This window comes from Giraffa tippelskirchi, chromosome 1 (assembly GCF_054371585.1).
Source record: "Giraffa tippelskirchi isolate mGirTip1 chromosome 1, T2T-mGirTip1v1.2.pri, whole genome shotgun sequence".
Classification (NCBI taxonomy): domain Eukaryota; kingdom Metazoa; phylum Chordata; class Mammalia; order Artiodactyla; family Giraffidae; genus Giraffa; species Giraffa tippelskirchi.
In genome coordinates, this window is record NC_137275.1 from 215,433,467 (window position 1) to 215,456,948 (window position 23,482).

Below are 23,482 nucleotides of genomic sequence, written 5' to 3' on the forward strand. Positions count from 1 at the left end.
TTCTGTATTACATAGGTGGGCTCACATGAGAGTCCTTGTAAGGAAGAAAGGGATACAGGAAAATTAGAATCGAGAAAAAACTAAGTGATGATGGAAGCAGAGATCATAGAGATGGAGGGAGATTTGAAGATGCAGTGCTGCTGGCTTTGAAGATGGAAGAAGGGACTACGAGCTAAGAGATGCAGGTGGCCTCGAGAACTTAAAAGGCAAGGAATCTGAGCCTTCAGAAGGAAAGTATCCCTGTGAACCCATTTTGAGCTCTAAAACTGTTAAGAATAAATTTGTGTTGTTTTAAGTCTTTAAGTTTGTGGTAATAGGACGGAGCACAGCTCACAGCTGGGAGGCTCACCCCAGCTCTATTTCTCTTGGGTTAAGGAGTGGAATCCTCATTTCCTCATCTTGGAAGAAGACGAAATACTATTCCTGGGATTGTCCACGCTACTGGGGATGTCGTTTCTTTATTGTGAGCAGAAAACAAATATGGCATGAAAGGCGGGGGAAACAATTACTTGTCTCTGAGCTCCCCTAATAGTGAAACATGTTTGAGTTCCTAGAGATCGCTGGCAGGCAGAATGTCACCTGCTTAAAATGGAATGGACAACACCAGCTGACATCTCATGACCTGTCTGAGCAGCTGAATTTCAAAAGGCTAGATCAAGTTACTGTATCCAAAATATTTGGCTGTGGTCAGGAAAATGCACCCTGGTGCTCTGCTCAATTGGCAGGAGACGGATTCCCCAGGATTCTAGCTTAGCATCAATTGGAAAAATATGGAGGAAAAAAGTCCCTAATAAGATTCTCCAGTGCACTTGGAGTGTCCTCTTTGACCTTTCACAACCCAACAGGGAATCTACAAGTGATCCTTCCTTAGCCCTTTCGATGCCTACCCACCTGTCTCAGTGCAGCCGAGGTGCTAACTGGCACAGCTATAAGGTTTCTTCCCCACGAGTGAAGCCCATCATAGAACGAATAACCCATTTATTTATGGTTGTCGGGATCCTGATGGTGATCTGGATGATTCCTTTTTGGCTTTTTTCCTCCTTTTTTTGACCACAGTTTAATCTGTAATCTCTTCAACAGCACAGAATCCTTGCAGCAGAAAGGGGTTCTGTATGAGGAGTTCAGGAGACCAGCCTTTTTTTTGTGTCTGTTACTAATGCTTCCCTCGTGGCTCAGCTGGTAAAGAATCTACCTGCAATGCGGGAGACCTGGGTTCGATCCCTGGATTGGGAAGATCCCCTGGAGAAGGGAACAGCTACCCACTCCAGTATTCTGGCCTGGAAAATTCCATGGACTGTGTAGTCCAGGGGGTCACAAAGAATTGGACACAACTAAGTGACTTTCACTTTCTGTCACTAATAGGACTGAAAGAGTCTCTGGTCCTTTTGCCCATTCATCTCCCCACCAATAAGAAACCTGGGCCTGGAGGTGGGAGGGGGAGGTCTCAGCATAAGAGTGGAGATGCAGGAGTAGAGGGCATGGCAGGGCAGAGGAGAAGCAAAACAAGGGCATTCTAGGAATGCAGAGAAAGGATGCTCCTTTCCCTTTTAGTGGAAATTGTCAGAGTGGTGGGGCCTGGCTGTTCTGCTGCTCCAGGAAGCTCTGCCCACTACTGTCTGAAGGAAATGGCAGCCTGCTTTTCCTGCACCCACATCAAATCCACCCATCCCCAAACCTCCAGCACATCCCTAGTATCCTGAAGACTTCTAATATTTTACCAGTCAGACCAATGTGTTCTATTTCTAAATGAAATCATGACTTTTTACAACTTTGTAGAAAACAGTAGATAAAAAAACTAAAACTTTTAATAACTGTTTCATCCATATTTTCAGATCCTGTTCTTTCTCTATGTCAAAATCCAATATAAGCTGACTTAGCCCAAATATACAAATTACATATTTTTAGTTAATACCGTTTAATCAAGAATATTAGGAAATCTTTTAAAACACTTTGTTAGTCACTGGCCTGTACTGTATCTGTGAATCATCTCTTCCTCCCATCTTTCTACACCTCTGATCATGTGCATGAGCTCGTTACCTGGGGGAAGTGGGCCGGTTCGGTTGTATACAGAGATGGCCCCACATATAGCAATTCTTCCAAATTTCTTCATCTGGGTGATAGCAACGTTGGAAAACTCTCCACCCACCTAGCAGACAGGGAAACAAAAAACCAAAACCTTCAAATAAACCCTATCAGATTCAGGTGAATCATTAACTCACAATCATCATTTCACAATACTTGTTTTAGCAGCAATAACACTGATTAAGTTAGTACGGTAGGGCTGAAAACTGAATTTACAAAAAGACATTTTTAGAAACTGGGCATTTTTATTTGACTGTGGGGACATAATTTACATAACTAACTTATAAATTTTGCTTTATTATATTTTGGGGTTTTCTGATCAGTTCCATAATCTTATTTTCCTTATCCAGAATTATTGGAAAATAACTCAGAAGCCATATGAAGAACAAAGTTGGAGGATTCATAATTTCCGGTATCAAAACGTACTACAAAGCTATATTAATCAAGACAGGGTGAGAACAGAAACAGATCAATAGTACTAAACTGAGAGTGCAAAAGTGAGCCCTTAACATTTGTCAGTTGATTTCTGAGAAGAGTGCCAAAATAATTTAACAGGGGAAAAAACATCTTTTTAACAAACGGTGCAAAACAACTGCAGGCATCTACAAAGAAAAGAATGAAATCAGACTTCTTCCTTACAGGATACACAAAAATTAACTTAAAATGTGTTATAGACCTAAATGTAACAGCTAAAATAATTAAGCTCTTAGGGAAAAAAACATAGGAGTAAACCCTTTGTGACCTTGGATAAGGTGAAGTCTTCTTAAACATGACACCAAAAGCCCAAGCAACAGAATTTGGACTTCATCAAAATTTAATACTTTTATGCTTTCAGGATGCCATCAAGAAAGTAAAAGAAAAAAAAAGAAGGTGAAAGCAACTTACAGAATAAGAGAAAATATTTGCAAACCATATACAGGAGGTATTTTAATTAAAAATATACTAGTATATTCCATATTTGAGAACTGGATTACTTGCTAAAATTTATTTATAACTTCAGAATCAATACTCAGAGCTTTCTCTGGTCATTCACAGACATAGTTCCCAGCTAAGGTCAAAAAAGGCCAAGGGTCTGCTTTCTTTTTTCAACTCTCATGCAGAGATTACCAGAAAATGAAGACAGTAGGGGGCAGTGTGGAGCGGTTCAAGAAGCTCCAGTTCTGGAGCTGGTTGGATGGGGTGTGAATCTCAGCTGTGGGAGGATAAGCTGTGGCAGAGGCTCAGGCAAGTTACTTAACACTTTTTAACCTCACTTTAAAAAAAATAAAATAAAGAAAATAGAAGCTATGAGAAGGACTTAAGGTCATAATCCATGTAAGATACGTGCATGTGTGTGCATGCTTCCAGTTGGATCAATGGTTCAGTGTTTGTGGCAACTTTATAGAATATAACAACCAGGAATACTGAGAACTGACTGTATCTGATAAGGGACTTGTATCCAGAATATATAAAAAAACTTTGACAACTCAACAGATAACCCAACTGAAGGTTGGCGAAGGATTTAAGCAAACATTTCTCCAAAGAAGACATACAAATGGCCGCTAACCACATGAAGAGATGTTCAATATCATTAGCGACTGAAGAAATGCAAATTAAAACCTCAACGAATTATCACTCCAAACTCAATAGAGTAGCCACAATCAAAAATGACAGATAATAAATACGGTAAAGATTTGGGAAAATTGAAACCCTCATGATTGCTGGTGAGAATGTAAAATAGTGCAGCCATTTTGCAAAATAGCATGGCAGTTCATCAGTCACTGCAGATGGTGACTGCAGCCATGAAATTAAAACATGCTTGCTCTTTGGAAGAAAAGTTATGACCAACCTAGACAGCATATTAAAAAGCAGAGACATTACTTTGCCAACAAGGGTCCATCTAGTCAAAGCTCTGGTTTTTCCAGTAGTCATGTATGGATGTGAGAGTTGGACTATAAAGAAAGCTGAGTGCTGAAGAATTGATGCTTTTGAACTGTGGTGTTGGAGAAGACTCTTGAGAGTCCCTTGGACTGCAATGAGACCCAACCAGTCCATCCTAAAGGAAATCAGTCCTGAATATTCATTGGAAGGTCTGATGTTGAAGCTGAAACTCCAATACTTTGGCCATCTGATGCGAAGAACTGACTTGTTGGAAAAGACCCTGATGCTGGGAAAGATTGAAGGTGGGAGAAGGGGACAACAGAGGATGAGATGGAGTTGGATGGCATCACCGACTCAAAGGACATGAGTTTGAGTAAATTCTGGAAGTTGGTGATAGATAGGGAGGCCTGGCGTGCTGCAGTACATCAGGTAGCAAAGGGTTGGACATGACTGAGCAACTGAACTGAACTGAACTGATGGCAGTTCCTCAAAATGTTAAACGTGGTGATACCATATGACCTGACAATTCTACTTCTAGTCAAAAGAAATGAACATTTATATCTACACAAAAACTGCATATGAATGATCAAAATAGCATTATACTTAATAGCCAAGTGTGAATGACTCATTTGCCGATCAACTGACAGATGATTGATAAAATGTGGTGTGTCCATAGAATGGAATATTTTTGGCCATAAAAAGCAACAAAGCAACACTGAAAATCAACCGTATTTCAATGAAAAAATGGACAAAAAGGAACAAAATACTGATAAACATGCTACAATATGGGTGGGCTTTGAAAACATGTTAAGTATAAGAAGCCAGTCACCAAAGATCACTTTAGGGGACAGAGGAGACTGACTGCTGCTGAGCACAGCATTTCTTTTTGGAGTGATGAAAATGTTCTAATATTGTGCAAAGAGTTGTACAATTCTGTGAACACACTGAAAATTATCAAGTCCTATACTTTAAATGGGTAAATTATATCCCAATACAGCTGTCTTTTATTTTTGTTAAATGCCTTCAAAATTTTTTAAAAAATTATTTATTTATTTGGCTGCACTGGGTCTTAGTTACAGCATGTGGGATCTTTAGTGGTGGCATGTGAAACTCTTATTTGTGGGCTCTAATTCCCTGACCAGGGATCAAACCCAGGGCCCTTGCATTGGGTGCAGGGAGTGTTTGCTGTTGACCCACCAGGGAAGTCCCAATAAAGCTGTTTTTTTTAAAAAGGGCATATGGGCTTTCCTCATATATTTTATATGGAAACTCTAGAAGTAGATTTCCTGATATAGTACTTCATTACTTTGTTAGTAAGTCAGATAGTAAGTCCAATTTGTACTTACATTATCAAAATAACAATCATAACCCTCAGGAGCAGCTACTTTCAGAGCTTCTTCCAAAGACTTCACTGTTTTGTAGTTAAAGGCAACATCAAATCCGAGGTTTTTAAGCCAAGCAACTTTTTCATCAGACCCTGCTGTTCCAACAACTTTGCAGCCCTAAATGGGGAGAAAAATGGAAACCATTTATAAACCACAACCAGGGCCAACTATATCCTCCTAGACTGGAATGGCCAGGTTCCCCCAGAACACCCTCTTAGGTGCTGAGTCACATATATAATGAGTCAATAGACCCTGGAGGTTACCTTAGTCCCTAAACTAGCCTATGATACAACCCAGATGTAACTTCAGCTTGCCTCTGCCCACCCAACAGATCCCTCCTATATTTAGGTGGCTGGCAGCTCTTTTCAATCTGCTGGCTTGACAGCCTACTCATTTGACTCTCCTGTTTCTTCATGTTGGGGCTTCTCCCTTGCAGTGACTTGCATGCTATCTCTTGGTGCAGTGGCACTTTAGACTGTAATTTTGGCTCAGCCCTGTAACTCTCCTATCATAGAGAGACCTCCAGGTAACTGCCCCATATTCTGCGATTTGGCCCAAAGCATTGGACTAAATGCTGCCTAATCATAGAGGAAGTGGAGTGCATTCAGCTTGAGAATAGAGATTATATTGGCACATAGAGAGTAGCTCTTTAGAAAGTTCTATTCTGAATGTATCGTGAAGACCAGAATATCAGCCTCTGTTCATTTTCACCTGGATTGGGTACATACATGTATGTATCTGCACAAACAACTGCCATATAGTGTTTCCACTCATTCCTGATTCACGAAGAAACAATTTTGCACAGTCTCTATCCTTGGTCCTGGTTCCTTCTAAGCATACACTCTCATGGGATGATCTCATTTACTCTTACCACCTCACTGCCACCTTCCTGCAAATGATTCCCTTGTCTCTTAACTCCAGCCAGGCCTCTACCCTGAGTTCCAAATCAGTATTTCTAAAGACCTCTACTAATCTACACTTGGGTAGCCCGTGGAACCTCGTAATCAACGTGTCTAAAGTGGAGTCTATTTTTTTCCTTGCTTCTTCCCTGGTGTTTGTTCCTCCTCTGTTCTCTGTTGTAGTTAGTGATGCTCAGTTACCCGGCTCACCAGGCCTGAAACACATGGGTCGTAGGAGATGCTTGCTTTCTGCCCTCTTGCTATCTACATTCAATCACCAGGTTTTATTCTTTTTCACCAAATATCCTTAAAAGCTACTTCTGACTTTCTATCTTCACTGTCAGTCTATCATAATTTTCATCTGAATTATTGTAAGAGCCTCCTAATTTGACTTCTTGTTCCTAGTATCATGTCCCCATGAACTGTTCTCCTCCAAAGGCCAAGATGAATTCTCTAAAATGAAGGATTAAGCATGTCACTCCTCTAAGAATTAAGCACTGACTTCTTAGCATGGCAGTCGCTAGTGAAGTTTCTAAAAGAACAGGTTTAAGGATAAGTCCTATCAAACTTTTGAAATAAAAATTCCTTAAAAAAAATTATTTTTTTAACTATACCATGTGGTGTGAGGGCTCATACTTCCCTGACCAGGGACTGAACCTGCATCCTCAGCAGAGAAAGCATAGAGCCCTAACCATAAGGCCGTCAGGGAATTCCCCCAAAAAAATCTCTTAAAATTTTAATGAAACATTTAAAATTTGAATTTTGGAAATATTACTAATTCATTTTATAAGTCTAGTATAACCCAAAGCTAAACACTGATATGTTCCAAACTTTAAACCAAACTCACCTATGAATATAGATGCAAAAATTCTATGTATGATGTTATTAGATCAATTCCAAAAGTATAAATTTAATATATACCATAGGTAAATAAAGATTATTCCAGAATCCTATTATGGTTTAAGATTAGGAAACTAACATAATTCTTTAACTGCAAAGTATGGTAAAATTCAACATTTATTCTTATTTATTTACTTATTTAAATAAATTCTTCCTGCAACCACTATGATGGTCTCACCTATTTGTATTCCAAGCACCCATCAGCCCTGGATACGAGCCTGAACACTTGGCTGTTGGTCATAGCCCTGTACTCATCTGTATTCTCCCTAACTCTTTCACTAGAAACTAGGCCCTGAATCCTACACCCACCCTCTGGCAAAGGATCAGCCAAACCAGATCACCTTGGAACATGGCTCTAACGTGGTACATCCTGACCACATCTGAGCTACCTGATGTCTTGTACTCCCACCATCAGATCAGATCTCTTGAGCACAAACACCTGTCCTTATCAGAGCCAGTGTTTCCAAGGCCTGGGTGCCTCCCATGAGTTAGTTCCCAAGCTAGGGCCCCACTGCTCTGGGCTGACTGCAGTAACCTTTGAAATGGGGCTATAGGGGCAATGACTTTTGGTCGGCTGATCAAGTCCCTTCTTCAGTTGTTTGGGGCAATCACAAAGAAAGGAGAGTAACAAGAGACACTCAGTAAAAACTACGAGAATAGTTGACAAACTCACTCCTGTAGCAGAGTCCATTCCTGACGTGATACCTGCAATGTTATCAGATAACAATGTCCAGGTCATCATTGCGGCACCATTTTCCTTGTTCCCCCTATTTCTCAGTCATTCCCAGTATCCAACTCCTACAGGAGGTCAACTCAGACCAAACTCCTGGAGATGAGGCAAGGTCTCCTGTGTCGACTGCCACACTCCCAGTGTGCACGGTGGGTGTGAGTGGTTGTTATGGAGGAAAGCACTTACCTTGAGCTTAGCGATCTGCCCCACAACAGAGCCCACTGCTCCCGCTGCCGCGTTAACCAGCAATGTTTCTCCACCCTTCACTCCACAGATGTCAAACAGGCCAAAGTAGGCTGTTAGGCTGAGGGCAGAAAAGTAAGACTATGTGGATAAATCTGTTTCTTTCCTCTGTATCTCATTTATTTATACCCTGAAGACCTTCTCAGCAGCGCAATGCCATGGGTCCAGGTAAAAGACAGAAAATACAGGAAATGGATATTACCAGCCACCAGTGGTCCACTTCCTCCTTCTTTATCTCCAGGAGAGGAATAAAGATGATAGGAACTATGGATGGAACAGTGAGGTGGCTCAAAGAGAGCAGTATCCTGTCCATCCCCAGGCCAGGTTTCAAGGGTGATGGAAAATTGGTTCCCCTTAAACCGTAGGGATCCCAGAACAGACAGCTTATGCCTCATTCCCATGTAAGTCCTAGGGAGATGATGAGCTTCATGGGGAAAGCCTCCATGTCATCATGGCACCCTAGTCCCACAGCAGATATGACTGTGTGTGGATGGTATCTAGGCCTGAGGGGGTCAGGGAGAAACACCTTGAGTTTCCCACGCTCTGAAGTGTGTGGAAGAACGCCTACAGTTCCCCCATCTTGTTTGGAGTGAAATGCCAAAGTCAGCTGGCAGGGAAAGAACTAGTGGGCTGCAAAGATGCAGCTCAGACAGCACCCAGTGGGGACTAGGTGAGGAAACCACCACACCTCAGTGGAGTTCCAGCTCAGGAGGGATGTGGCTGAGGACTCAGTCAGAAAAGTTATGCTTTGAAGTCTCAAAGCATAAGACTTATGACCAGCATAAGATGAAGACAGATCAAGAGCAAGAAGTTGTCCTCACCTCTACTGGCACTGGGTTTGTGTTAGCCCTGGGAGCTTTGCATCTACCCTATCTAGGGAGAAGACAAAGGAAATTATGAGGATGATCCTGAAATAATGTGAGAAATCACTGGTTTAACTAAGGTTTATTTTACTATACCAGCTGGAGATAGAAATGAAACACAGGAGTAGAAAAATTTTAAGTTCTATTTTTGTATCCCTGAGTCTGAGCCCATGAAACCTGTTCCATTAAGGTGATTGTTGAGCCACTGGCAAAATTTCAGACAGATTCCCAGAAAGTTATTTCTGTGTAAAACAAAGCTACACGCTGGCATAACTGAAGCTTACTCAGCCTCTGATTACATTTAAGGGCCAGATAGAGTTGGGCATTGAAGGGAAAGCAAAGAAAGGCAGACAGCACTTTTTCTAAGGACCCAGATACCTAAAGTTCCCTTGACCCAGTGTTTTTCAAAAGATGGATGAAACAACCATCCGCCTCAGAATCAACTGAAGTTTTATTAAAAATTTAGATTCCCAGTCCCACTGATTTAAAAATACTGGGATGTGGAAATCTGAATTTAATAGGACTCTAGGTAATTCTTATGAATGCAAACAACTGAGAACCACTACCTTAATGGATGCTGATACCAGAGTGTGTGGATAAGTTAGCCTAACTCCAGAAAGAAGCAGAAGGTATATCTCAGATAGGGTCATGCCACCCACCACAATCCTTAGGCCCCCTCCCACAAACTCCCTTCTAGATATGTGAAAAATCAGCTTTCAATTAGATATACTGACTTAAGACATCAAGGTCTTTCCCAAACATCATCTTTTAAAAGTGAACAGGAGAACTTCCCTGGTGTTACAATGAATAAGTACCTGCCTGCCAACACAAGGAACATGAGTTCAATGCCTGGTCTGGAAAGAATCCACATGCCGCAGAGCAAGTAAGCCCGTGTGCCACAATTACTGAAGCCCATGCATTCTGGGGCCTATGAGCCTCAACAACCGAAGCGCCTAGTGCCTAGAGCCTGTGCTTCACAACAGGAAAAGCCACTGCAGCGAGAAGCCCACACACCACAAGGGACAGCAGCCTCCATTGCTGCAACTTGAGAAAGCCTGAGTGCAGCAACAGAGACTCAGCACAACCCCCCGAAAAGAATTAATGAAAAAGTAATAAAAAAAATAAAAGTAAACTGGAGATAAGATGGAGAAGCCAACAATGAAGAAATCCTATAGGGAAAATTAAAGGTATGCTTTGGATGAAGGGTGACTGGATAGAATCAACATGTTGGAGAGAAAAACACTTGAACTCTTTCAGCCGAAGAGGAAGACAGAGGTCCCATTGACAGAAATAATGTGACACTTTGGGAGGATGTGAAATCTTTGGAGCCTGGACAGCTGAAAGTCCCTAGGTTTCAAAGTTCAACTTCTTTCATAGATTAGCAGAAGCTCCTGGATTCTGGAAGTGTTGACCCACCCTGTTGGTAAGTGGCTCATCTAGGCAAAAATTCTCAAAGAATGGGTGATGTGTTGCTAGGGGAGGCTAGAAACATGGCTTGTATAATCCCTCCCACTCAGTCTTTGAGAACCACTGGTATGAAGTTGATTGTTTGGAGTAAAAACATACTCCTTAGGGACTTAGAACAGGTGAATGAGAAATATACCCACAGATGAATACATTGTCCTCTGTTTTAGAATTCAAATCTCCTAATATTTTACAAATTACTTTCTCTCCAACTAAGTCATGGGAGACTGACCCTGTGGTTTCCTCGTGTCTGTCTTCACCCCTGTGCTCCTACCCCTGGGTCACAATTTAGAGAGAAGGATGGGTGGAATAACAAGGTGAGTGGAAGTGCTGTCACCATAGAGGGTACAGGCCAGACAGGAAAGATCAGGAAGGGCTGTCATTCTGTTTAGTGCCCACTATTTGCACGTAAGAAGGCATTGCTAAGTCACTTTGGTTGGGTCTGACTCTTTGCAGCCCCATGGACTGTAGCCCACCAGACTCCTCTGTCCATGGGATTCTCCACGCAAGAATACTGGAGTGGATTGCCCTGTCCTCCTCTGGGGAATCTTCCTGAACCAGGGATCAAACCTGCATCTCTTAAATCTCCTGCATTGGCAGGCAGGTTCTTTACCACTAGCACCACCTGGGCAGCCCAAGAAGGGATTGCTGCTGCTGCTGCTGCTGCTAAGTCGCTTCAGTCGTGTCCAACTCTGTGCAACCCCATAGACGGCAGCCCACCAGGATCCCCCGTCCCTGGGATTCTCCGGGCAAGAACACTGGAGTGGGTTGCCATTTCCTTCTCCAGTGCATGAAAGGGAAAAGTGAAAGTGAAGTCGCTCAGTCGTGTCCGACTCTTAGCGACCCCATGGACTGTGGCCTACCAGGCTCCTCCATCCATGGGATTTTCCAGGCAAGAGTACTGGAGTGGGGTGCCATTGCCTCCTCCGAAGAAGGGATTAAGCATCGTCTATAATTTCACAATGTTGTCTCCTGACTGTGGTAATTCTGAGGAGTTCAAATTCTGAGTGTTACACGAACTTGAGATGTAAGGGACTGGTTATGCAGGATCATTCATTTCATTCAATGAAATGAGTAATATTTCATTCTCTAGAAGTCCTCCAAAAGGTTAAAAAGAAGGAGAGCAGAAGAGTGGGAAGACGGAAAGGAGGAAGAAAAGGATCACATAACTTAGAGAAACTCTCCAGCCTAGAAAAGTTTTGGGGACTCCAAAAGGAATTCTGTCAACCTGGCTTCTCCAGGGCATGAGAAGAGCCTTGAAGTGCAGAGAGCAGCTGGGGCCTGGAGAGCAGACCCAGGATGAACTGACCAGGAGTCTTCCTGAGGGCCAGGCCAAGAGACACTGGGCTATTTTAAAGCTGTCTACACTGAGTCACTGTGCAACTATTGTGATTCATCTCAGTTATTAAATTTCAGATCCCCTGACACCTCTGGAAATTCAGACGTCGAAAGGAAGTGAGGGATCAGAGGCGACACAGAAAGGCCAAGGTACGTTGAACTCTCTCTCCCTTTTAAGCTCTGAAATGGAGGCAGATGAGTGAGGGGTGAGGGAAGACCTTTCCAGGGACAGAAGGAGCTGGTTCCTTTGTGTCACCACTTGCCAGAGGCTTGAGAGGGACCGTGTCCCATGCTGTTCCTCACTGTCACTTCCTCCTTGCACCTGACCCCGCCTCTCTCCCTTTCAGCCCCAAAGAGAACTCCAGCCTCTCTTCTTCCCTTCTTAGTCCCATCATCCTCTGTAATCCACTCCTGAGCCTAGAATGCCTCAAGTCTCATCTTGCTAATCAAGCTCTGGACCAACCATTTTGGAAAACCAGAATGTCAGGGATTCAAACGAGTGAAATATACCCATGAAACTCACCCGGGCATGCCAACCGTTCCCAGAGCCAGAGACAGTGGTAACGTGTCTGGCCACTCTGCAAGCACCTTTTCCAGTTTTTCCCCATTAGAGATGGAGTGCGTTGTCCAGCCGGAAGGAGCCACCACAATAGTTCCTGTTGGGAAGGCTGAATTTTTACTTTCCACAACTCTGAAAGAGAAAGCAAATTCAGACACATGAGATCCCTTTCCTTTCAAGGGAGTCTGGATGCTGCATGGTTAGTGTCCACAAAGCGGCACTGAGTTGGATAGTCCCTCATCAAATACCCTACCACATCTCTCCATCAGAATTCTTAGCCACTGGTCTCTCCTCCTTGAGAAAAAAATATGGGCCATCAGAGAGGAATTCTCAACTGGTCCAGCATCTGTCCCTGTCATCTCTCACTCCTCTCTAAGCAAGAGAAGTTCATCCTCTGGCTCAAGGTGACCTGGACATCAGCCTCTTCTCTTCTGCAGAGGCTACCCTTCATCTCTTAGCCCTTCCTCAACATTTTCTCTCACTGTCCCTCTCCCTCAGCATGGAAGTATGATCTACTTCACTATTGTTCAATCTCATCCTACATGAAGAAAACTGTTAATAGGCCATGAGACAAAAATGGATAAATGAAGAGATATATACCTTGTGCTTGGAGAGAAATATTGTAAATAAATCAGTTTCCCCTAAATGAATCTATAAAGTCATTGAAATCCCAGTAAAAATCCAAATAGGATTTCAATAAATGGTATTATAACTTGCTAGTCATTTGAAGCATAAACACTTTAGTCCTTGCTCCAAAATAAAAATTAAATGTCTAGAAGATAAAATATAACATACTGGAAGAAAAAGTAAATAAATATTCTAGCAATTTTGGAGGGGAGAATGCCATTCTAATCATGAAATTTTATCACATAAAATTTTTCAGCTATGATTCGACACGAAAGATAAACAAAGGCCCAAATGTTTTCAGTACTAATATTCGTAACACACAAGAAGTTTTACAGATCAATTTAAAAGATGGAAAGACTTAAAAGAAAAAGGCAAATGACATGAACAGATAATTCACGGAAGAAAACCATTAATTTACAAAGAGAACGTCAACATCACTAATAATGAAAGAAATGCAAATTAAACTAAGCATTGAATAAGCAAGATCAGTTAAGTATCATTTATTCACCTCAGATTGCCAAGAGTGATAGTTAGCAATGATCATACAGCTACCAAGGAAATAGGTTCTTTAAGACACTATTGGTAGAAATGAATATAATCTTTTTGAAGTGAAATCTGTTGTTATCTCTTCAAATTAAAATGTACATCTTCTTTGACCTAGAATTTACACTTTTGGGGATTCAACATAAAGCAATAGTCATCCAGGTGGGCAAAGAATACAGAGACATAATCAGATCGATGTATGCATATTCCTTGCAGAACTATTTCCAGTAGAAAAAAAACTGGAAACAGCTGTTATCAGGAGTAGGTAAGTTAAATGTCAGGTATCAATGGAATGGGCTTCTCAGGTGGCTCAGAGGTAGAGTCTGCCTGCCAATGCAGGAGATGCAGTTTTGACCCCTGATCTGGGAAGATCCCCTGCAGTAGGAAATGGCAACCGACTCCAGTGTTCTTGCCTGAGAACCCATGGACAGAAGAACCGGGAGGACTACAATCCATGGGGGCTGCAAAGAGTAGGACTTAGTGACTGAACAACAATAAAAACAATGGAATAATCTGCAAGCCATTAAGAGGTAAGTGGTATATTTATACACTGTCAAGAGAAGATAGCCATGACATATTGAAGAAAAGCAATTTGCTGAAGGGCTTTTAATCCCCTTTAAGATTATAAATATTAGTATGTGTCCTGAACAATTTTTGAAATAATAATACATTAACGACAGTCATCTCTAAGGTTCAGATGATGGGGAACTTTCAGTTTCCAATATATAAATTTTTATCTTATTTGAATTTCTATAATAATCAGGAACTGCATGAATACACTATTTTTTTTAGTACTTAAAAGTAAGGATAGCAAAGCTAAGTTGCAATGATAAGAATTTCACCTTCTTCCCTCCCCATCCCCATTTCACTTTCTTTCCCCAAGAAAGTGAAGTTGCTCAGTCGTGTCCAACTCTATGCAACCCCATGGACTGTAGCCTACCAGAGTCCTCTGTCCATGGGATTTTCCAGGCAAGAATACTGGAGTGGGTTGCCATTTCCTTCTCCAGGGGATCTTCCCAACCCAGGGATCGAATCCGGGTTTCCCTCATTGTGGGCAGACGCTTTACCATCTGAGCCACCAGGGAAGCCCTTAAAAGTAAGGAGAGCAAAGCTAAGTTGCAATGATAAGAATTTCACCTTCTTCCCTCCCCATCAGCTAGTCAAGAAAAGGACAGATTTCCCAAGTTATTTCCAAGGTTGAACAGTGAGTGACCCGTGCAAGCTGAAAAAATGTTAGGAGTGATGGACAGAAACAGGACCCAGCAGGAGGTAAAGGGGAGACATATTTTCCAAGCACTAGGACAAAAGGATATCACTACCTGGCCACTTGCTCTCCCATCATCACGTCACCCTCCTTCAAGCTTTTTGCCATAATTCTGAAACAAAACAAAACCATTCTTAATGTATAGGAGCATCTGGGAGAAAATGGTCTTAAGTTTCAAGCCAAATGGAAAACCACTAGGGAAGTGTGTATAAAATTGAAAGCCAGCCACATAAGGGCAGTACAACTGGGTGGAATAGGGGAGGAAAGCTGTTACAGGCAGTTCTGATCTGGTAGTATTTTTCTATGAAATGAACATGAGAATCTTACCATCATGCTCAATTGTGTATGAATTTCTACCAATGACTTTGAAAACATAACCCAGGTACCACTGGGCACTTGTTACCCAAAACACCAGACATGCAAAAAGAAATGCTAGTTAACATCTGGAAATACATTTTTTCACTTTAGATTTGAATCTCTATCAATCAACTGTGAAAAAAATTATTTAAAAGCATGATGACTGCATTGTTCACCTAGGCAAAAAGTTATTGACTCAGTAGCCAATGAAAGCTTTTATTCCCTCCCCACCTCGAATTGCTTACTAAGTACACACAGTTTAGTCAGCTGCGGATTACCTAAATTACAAGAATATATGTAAAGGAAAGGCAAGAAAATCTAATTTTAGTCTCAGCCATCTCCCTCTACCCAAATTATTTGCCAACAGTGACGTGGGGAAACTGGAGTTTGGCTTCTTTCTTCTTTTAGTGTGTTGGGAAGCAATTCTGGTGAATGATGAGGGCAAATTGAACACAATAAGATAGGGGATGCTTGTAAAATAAAGGGGCCAGTGTTGTCTACCACCATTCTGTTCAGACTTTTGCCTGAAAAAGATGAGCATCCGTGAATCCCATCACTGACATCATACTGGGAGAAATGGGAAGTGACAGTGTTTTGAATCAGCTGGGATATTCTAAAAGATTGCCCGTGGCAAGGTAGTATCCAACGCACAACATAAGAATTTTCCAGAGGAAAATAATACCTCATGTAAGGATCCACAGTGAAGTACAAAGCTTCCAGCAGGACCTCTGCAAAATAAAGCATTCCACAGGCAATTAGAAATCTTGGCCTTGTGCCTCGTCTCTGGCCTTCTCTACGAACAAAGACAGTCTTTCTGCTTCAAGGTTATGCTCTCATCTGTGCTTTCTGGGGCTTTGTTTGTTTGTTTGTTTTTTGTTTTAGAATTAATTTTGAAAATTTATTCTCGTCATTACAGTTTGACATATAAAGACATCAGACATAAAAGTAAACATTGGGAAGGACACATATATTTCCATTCTGAAAGAAGTCATGTTATATTTACAGAAAAAAGTGCAGCAAATATTAAGGTATTCAAAGTAATTTTTTGACAATTTAGATGTGGCATACTTACAACAAAAGTATAAGTTTTAAAATAATTAAATAATTTTCATAGAATTATAAAAGTACTGAGATAAAGAGACCCTGAAACTCACAAGAACATTTTCCTATGCTATTGAATACAAGGATAGTTCTATAAAAAGTCCCAAAATAGATCTAATATTTTTCCACTCTGAAGTATATTAAATTACCATACCAAAATATTAAAATGAACATGCAATGTGGAAGCTGTACCAAAGAAAACAGCATTAAGCTCCTGAATATTGCCAACCATCTGCACAATATTTCTGAGGTGTGTTCATGAAAGATGAGCTTTCTAAAAGAGCCTGTGTAACGGATATATCTGCAGAGAAAGAGAATAAAGCCTTTTCATTCTATCATTTTCAATGAAACTGCGAAAAAGAAAAAAAATCTAATACAAGTTTTTAAAGTATTAGCTTATGAATAAAAATGTGGACTGGTGCATTCTTTATGCATTTGGATTTTTAAACTGATGCTATGATCATTGTAGTATAATAGATAGTAACCTCTAGACCCCAACACTGTAGTAAGATATCCACTCCCTCTTTCTCTTTCTCAAACAAGAAGTCATCTTAGAAAATGGAAAGGAGAAACAGTGACATGTGTGAATTCAAAACAACACAGTACTGTAATGTGGCAAAAAATCATAAAAATAGCAGCATGTGAAATTCAAGACTATTTTCTTAAAGCAAATGTTTAAGACTGAACCATAAAAACACTACTTGGTCATACTGGTCTATTATTCAACTCCTGAAAATAATAACTTTTTAGAGAGGCGCTTATATTTATGATATCCCCATGATTAAATGTATACTCAAATTTGTGTTTTAAAACATATATTGAGGGGTTTCTGTGGCAGTCTAGTTAAGACTTAACCTTCCAATGCAGGGAGCTAAGATCCTGTATGTTTCGGGTCCAAAAACCCAAAACATAAAACAGAGGCAATAATGTAACAAATTCAATAAAAGATTTTAAAACTGGTCCACATTAAAAAAAAAAATCTTCAAAAAAGACACATTTAAAGTATAAATACTACACAGATAGTAGAATAACAGTATTCCGGTACCTCTAACACAAAATGGTATGTTGTTTTAGCACATTAACCTATGCTACTGAAAATTAATTTTATCCCAATTGTATAAAACCCATCATGTAGGACTTTTGAGCACATTAATCTCAAAACATTCCTAAACAAGATAAAAAAACACAGACACTTGAATATAGATTATTAGTGACAAAAGGCAGAGACTGCAGTCACATGACTAAGGGTCTTTACATATAAACTTGAGGTCCTTACATATAAATTTGAGGTCCTTACATATAAATTTGAGGTCTTTCACTGATCCAAATATAGAAGTAAGAGCCGAAGAGCCGACACACTGGAAAAGACCCTGATGCTGGGAAAGACTGAGGGCAAAAGAAGGGGATGACAGAGGATGAGATGGTTGGATGGCATCACTGACTCAATGGACACGAATTTGAGCAAACTCTAGGAGACTTTACATATAAACTTGAGGTCTTTCACTGACCCAAATGTGGAAGTAAGGACTATTTACAAAACTTTGACAAGAAAATCAAATCTCCAAGAAATTTCACAGCAAATAATTTTCACTTAATAAAGCAATAAATGCTGTACACCTTGACTAAAGTTTTACAAATGTCCAAGTTATAGCTATTTGAATTCTAATTCTCCCCCTTTCTCCACTCCAGTACAACCCACAACCCTTACTGATAGTCCAATAATATCCTCTATGCAAAACTCACTGCTCACCTTGAGATCCAGAGCATCAAAAATGGTTATAATTTCAAAATTTTCCAGGTTATAGTATACATTTTACAGTACCACAGATGTCAAGAGTTTAGATATCTTTGGCACTATTTCGTTCAATAATATTAACCAGTAAGAATGCGTAGAGTTTGAACGTCTAATAGGAAGTCACAAGAGCATTTTAAAAATAACCGAAATACTTAAGAAACATTTTCATGTTTTAAATTGTGAAACATTTAAATTGTCAACTTCATGGAAAAAAATGTCACACACACACTTTTATCACCCCATGAGAACAAAGCATCAGACAGTTGCTACTGAGACACACTAGGGCTTTTTTCTTTTCTTTTTAAAACAAACTGTTACCGAGCCCAAGCTCGTTCTGCTCGCCAGAGTGTGGAGGGGCTCACTCTGGCACTGACCAAGGGTGCAGCAAAGCCACTATTGCCCCCTGAGTAGAAAGATGCAACACAAGAAAGCGGCCGGGTCTCAGGAAGTAACGGGCTGCTCTAGCAAGGTCATCCTCAAGCTCTCAAGGAGCGAGACATGTGGGCAGCGGAGACTGCGGTGGCCACGCAAAAGGAGTTGACACACCCGTTACTGGGATCGCTGTCTGAGGTGGCAGGCACCGTGGGCTCAGCCTGCCACTGGCTTCCCCGGTCAGTTTTGACCAATGAAGTGGCCAGGGAGTTGGCGTCCCAGGAGCGGAGCTCCCACCTGGCCGCTTGCACAGTGGGTGGGTAGTGTGCACAGGCTGGTCTGGTGGGCTACAGCTGCAGCAGAGTGGCCTCTGCCTTAGAGCCCCATGTCAGCTGGCTCCAGGGAGAGAGGAAGGAAGGGCCCATCACACTTTGGGTTGGGTAGGCCACTATTACAAAACTACATTTAGTTAGGTTACTCCCTAGCTTCTTGGCTTGCTGTTGTCTGACTCTTTTGCGACCCCATGGACTGCAGCATGCCAGGCTTCCCTGCCCTTCAATATCTCCCTGCGTTTGTTCAAACTCATGCCCATAGAGTCAGTGATGCCATCCAACTATCTCACCCTCTGCCATCCCCTTCTCCTTTTGCCCTCAATCTTTCTCAGCATCAGGGTCTTTTCAAGAGAGTCAGTTCTTTGCATCAGGTGGCCAAAGTATTGGAGCTTCAGCTTCAGCATCAGTCCTTCCAATGAATATTCAGGATTGATTTCCTTTAGGATTGACTGCTTTGATCTCCTTGCAGTTCAAGGGACTCTCAAGCGACTTCTCCAGCACCACAGTTCAAAAGCATCAATTCTTCGGCGCTCAGCCTTCTTTATGGTCCAACTCTCACATCCATACGTGACTACTGGAAAACCATAGCTTTGACTAGATGGACCTTTGTCGGCAAAGTAATGTCTTTGCTTTTTAATATGCTGTCTAGGTTTGTCATAGCTTTCCTTCCAAGGAGCAAGCATCTTTTAATTGCATGGCTGCAATCACTGTCTGCAGTGATTTTGGAGCCCAAGAAAATAAAATCTGTCACTGCTTCTACTTTTTCCCCTTCTATTTGCCTTAAAGTGATGGGAATGGATGCCATGATCTTAGTTATTTGAATGTTGAGTTTCAAGCCAACTTTTTCCCTCATCAAGAGGCTCTTTAGTTCCTCTTTGTTTTCTGCCATTAGAGTGGTATCATCTGCATATCTGAGGTTGTTGATATTTCCCCCTGGCAATGTTGATTCCAGCTTGTAACTCATCCAGCCCAGCATTTCACATGATGTACTCTGCATAGAAGTTAAGTAAACAGGCTGACAATACAGCCTTGTCATACTCCTTTCCCAATCTTGAACCAGTCAGTTGTTCCATGTAAACTTCTACCTGTTGCTTCTTGACCCACATACAGGTTTCTCAGGAGACAGGTAAGGTGGTCCTGGTAGTCCCATCTCTTTAAGAATTTTCCACAGATTGTTGTGATCCACACAGTTAAAGGCTTTAGTGTAGTCAATGAAGCAGAAGTAGATGTTTTTTCTGAAATTCCCTTGCTTTCTCTATGATCCAACGATTGTGGGCAATTTGATCTCTGGTTCCTCTGCCTTTTCTAAACCCATTTTGTTCTTGGCTTACCAGCTTATAAGGAGGACAGCAATGTCACAGGATACTATATGCATTAAAACCCATTTCCCCTTTATCACTGGCGAGAAGCCTTGTGAAAGAATACCGAGGGCCTATGAGGCAGGTCAGGCTCCATGTGTTGCCATCTTACATACACATCACTGACCGGAAGGCTCATGTCCTCCAAGTCCACAGGGTCACAGACTTGATCCCGAGGGCCATTTTTACTTTGAAGTTTTAGCAGAGCTTGTTCAGTTACTGTGGAAGCTGCTTCTCTTGGAAAAGACAGTCAAGCCTTTGAAGTTCCCTGGCTTGACCTTGGCAAGAGATTCATAAAATCCTCACTCCAAAGGGTTGCTGTGAGAGCCTGTGGAATGTGGGTTGGCTGCTGCAGCACCGGCAGAGCGGAGTGCACGTTTGGATTTGGATGGACTGTTGGAATGCTGTGCTGTATACACAGATTTCACAGCCTTCTTCCTGCGGCATAGAAGATCCAGATCTGCGGGTCCTGCAGCACTACCACGGCACCCAAAACTGCTTGATTCCAACTGTGCCATCAGCCTGCACATAGAAAGTTCGAGACAATGTTACAGTCTCAAAGAGGGTGTCTCTCATCATCATGTCACTTTGCTGACATTCCTGGACTTGATGAAGCTTTTTAAGTGGCTGTACGCAGAGAGGTTCCTCTTCCAGTTCAGATTTGAAGTAGGCTATTTTGTCTCCATCCAACTGAAAATATCTTCTCTTTCAGTTTTTCATCATTGTTCTTTGTTCGACACAATAACCAGCTTTGATAACTGCACTGTCTGAAGGCGGTTTAGGAGTAAAGTAAGGAAGATGACTTTGTGAACGCTTCACCTTATTTCTGCAATAGTTTTACCACATTCGTTTACTTCTTTTTGCTGAGTTGAGGTAACAATGGGCACACCAACAACAATGTCAGTTCTGTAAGACATTTGCTTCTTTCACATTCACCTTGGCAACTTGGGTTATCAGAATGAGGCTCTGATGGGCAGCTGGATGGGAGAGAGGCTCAAGAAGGAGGGGATATATGTATACTTGTGGCTCAGTGGTAAAGGATCCGTGTGCTACTGCAGGAGATGTGCTGTTCAATCGCTGGGTTGGAAAGACCCCCTGGAGAAGAAAACAGCAACCCACTCCAGTACTACTGCCCGGGAAATCCCATGGACAGAGGAGCCTGTCAGGCTACAGTCCATGGGGTCGAAAACAGTCAGACAGGACTTAGCAACTAAACAACAAATAGCTGATTCACATTATTGTACAGCAGAAACCAACACAACATTGTAAAGTACTTACCCTCCAATTAAAAATAAATTTAAAAAAAGAAAAAGATTAATACCTCGTTTTGGTACTGTAATTTTTATAGCTTTGTTCACCACATTTACTCATTCTACTAGATCCTGCTGCTCATTGACTTGTAGGAAATATTTTCTCTTCCCTGCATTCACAACAAAACAGAACTCAGCCTTTGGCCTTTGCTTAGTTGCATCATTGACTTTTGAAATGTGGGTAAGTTCAATGACTCCAACAGTGATGATGGATCCAAAAAGCAGGTTCTGTGGATAATCCACGTACCAAAAAAAACTTCTCTGAGATCCAGTATGAAGTACCTCGGAAAAAATTTCCCACCGTTTTCACTTTCTTCACTGTCTCAGTTCAGTTCAGTCGCTCAGTCGTGTCCGACTCTTTTCGACCCCATGAATTGCAGCACGCCAGGCCTCTCTGTCCATCACCAACTCCCGGAGTCTACCCAAACCCATGTCCATCGAGTCGGTGATGCCATCCCACCATCTCATCCTCTGTCGTCCCCTTCTCCTCCTGCCCCCAATCCTTCACTGTCTAGAAAAGCACAAATGCGATTCCGACAAGCCACGTAAAGCATTCCCCAGCTTGAACACTACACGGCGCCCCGCCTATCCCTCAAGCTGCCCAGCTGGCTTCAGCCAGCTCTGAGCCCTAGGGCCCTCGCCTCTCCCCGCCCCGGCGCCGCTGCTGATTATCGATTATTGCACCAGTCTTCATGTCAGCCCTTGGCCTGGAGCACCGGCGCAGACCCGCTCAGTGTCCCACAGGGTTGGGGGGCAGGAGAAAGAGACGGCCCCCATGAAGGCTCACCCACGCACTGCGCACTGGTGGCCACGCAGCCTCAGCCCCGCCAGACAACAGCCAAGATTCCAGAGAGCAGGCACTCCCTGTGCTTTCTCTTATGTCTATTTACTCAGCATTCACTTCATGCTTTACATAGATTATTTCCTAAGATGTTCTGAACAATTATTGTTTCCATTTTATTAAAGCTTAGGTTAAGTATCTTGCCCAGGGCCACATTTGTAACCGCTATGCCACAGGGCTCATGTAGGGTTTTACTATCAGCCCATTAGTATTTTACAATGTATGCATTTTCCTGGAGTGACTCTCATGCACCCATCCTCTGGAATTTTGATTCTGGGTTTTGGCTATGGCAACCTAGATGGATGGATAACAGTAACCGTGTTAGTTAATTGCATGCCTGTTACCCAAAGCTTACCTAACTGAAAACAGCCCTTAGCAGATGCTCTGCAAAGCTCATCTCTAAACAGGTGATGGGGTGCCTTGCCATTTCTCTCCCTTCAACTTCCTCAGGCTTGCCTCATCCCTCCAGTTCCCCCAAGGGTATGGGAGGCCCCTCAGTGAAGAAGCTTTCCCCTCCTTGTTTGCTCTAGGGATAGTCTGAGCTCTGCACACAGCTGCTAGGCAGTGCAGCCCCACTGTTATCTTGGGACTCACTGGGACAGAGAGGAAATCCTCCCCCATGACTGGCCAAAGTCAGGAAGAACAATGCCCCCAGGCATGTGTTGCAATCACCAAGGAAAGAAGAGGGATCCTCCAACCTGACATCGAGGCTTCACAGAGACAACCTTGGAAAGGTCTCTGCGGTTGATGTGAAAGGGCCACAGATACTACCCATCCCTGTGTGAGAGCATTTTTGCCATTCTCCCACCAAAAAGTCTATGGTGGGACCTCCCTGGCGGTCCAGAGGTTAAGACTTCACCTTCCAGTGCAGAGGGCGCAAGTTCAGTCCCTGATCAGGTAGCTAAGATCCCACATGCCTCTTGGCCAAAACAACCAAAGCATAAAATAGAAGCAATATTGTAACAAATTCAATAAAGGCTGAAGAAAATGGTGCACATTAAAAAAAAAATCTTAAAAAGGAAAAAGAAGTCTATGGCCATACTTTGAGTTTGGGCTTAGCTATGTGACTTGGTTTGATGAACAGTATATTAGCAAACAGTCCTTGCATGTTGGAGCTTGCCAGTTTCTGCTGCTCTAGATTTATGAAATCACAGGAAAAAAAACCAAAGGGCTCAAACCAGCATGTTAGAAAGGCCACAAAGAGGAGAACTGAGGAATGCACCCTCAACAGAAAGCCAGTTAACATGACGTGTGAGTAT

The 23,482-nt window shown here is 42.1% G+C and overlaps 2 protein-coding genes and 1 pseudogene across 4 annotated transcripts in view; 1 reads left to right on the forward strand and 2 right to left on the reverse strand.

Moving 5' to 3' along the window:
• ZNF483 (zinc finger protein 483) overlaps nucleotides 1–3,360 on the forward strand; it is a 61,574-nt gene extending 58,214 nt beyond the window's left edge. The window contains exons 7-8 of one of the 2 annotated variants that reach the window (XM_081574427.1): nucleotides 2,433–2,494; nucleotides 2,918–3,360. In XM_081574427.1, the coding sequence (XP_081430553.1) occupies nucleotides 2,433–2,448 (16 nt within the window). In that variant the 3' untranslated portion in view covers nucleotides 2,449–2,494; nucleotides 2,918–3,360. Of the gene's footprint in view, nucleotides 1–2,432 lie in introns of both variants that reach the window. The other variant, XM_081574426.1, reaches the window with a different exon arrangement.
• PTGR1 (prostaglandin reductase 1) overlaps nucleotides 1–23,482 on the reverse strand; it is a 30,939-nt gene that overhangs the window by 4,131 nt on the left and 3,326 nt on the right. Inside the window, exons 3-8 of the mRNA XM_081574428.1 lie at nucleotides 15,797–15,842; nucleotides 14,813–14,869; nucleotides 12,288–12,455; nucleotides 8,043–8,160; nucleotides 5,289–5,444; nucleotides 2,038–2,146 (exon numbers count right to left, since the gene is read on the reverse strand). Coding sequence (XP_081430554.1) covers nucleotides 2,038–2,146; nucleotides 5,289–5,444; nucleotides 8,043–8,160; nucleotides 12,288–12,455; nucleotides 14,813–14,869; nucleotides 15,797–15,842 — 654 coding nt within the window. The remainder of the gene's footprint in view (nucleotides 1–2,037; nucleotides 2,147–5,288; nucleotides 5,445–8,042; nucleotides 8,161–12,287; nucleotides 12,456–14,812; nucleotides 14,870–15,796; nucleotides 15,843–23,482) is intronic.
• LOC145540182 (pleckstrin homology domain-containing family A member 1-like) lies at nucleotides 18,303–21,936 on the reverse strand (annotated as a pseudogene). Its single transcript, XR_014078222.1, has 4 exons — nucleotides 21,891–21,936; nucleotides 21,550–21,704; nucleotides 20,549–21,059; nucleotides 18,303–20,510 (listed from the first exon to the last, which is right to left on the reverse strand). The product of XR_014078222.1 is annotated as a pleckstrin homology domain-containing family A member 1-like (transcript).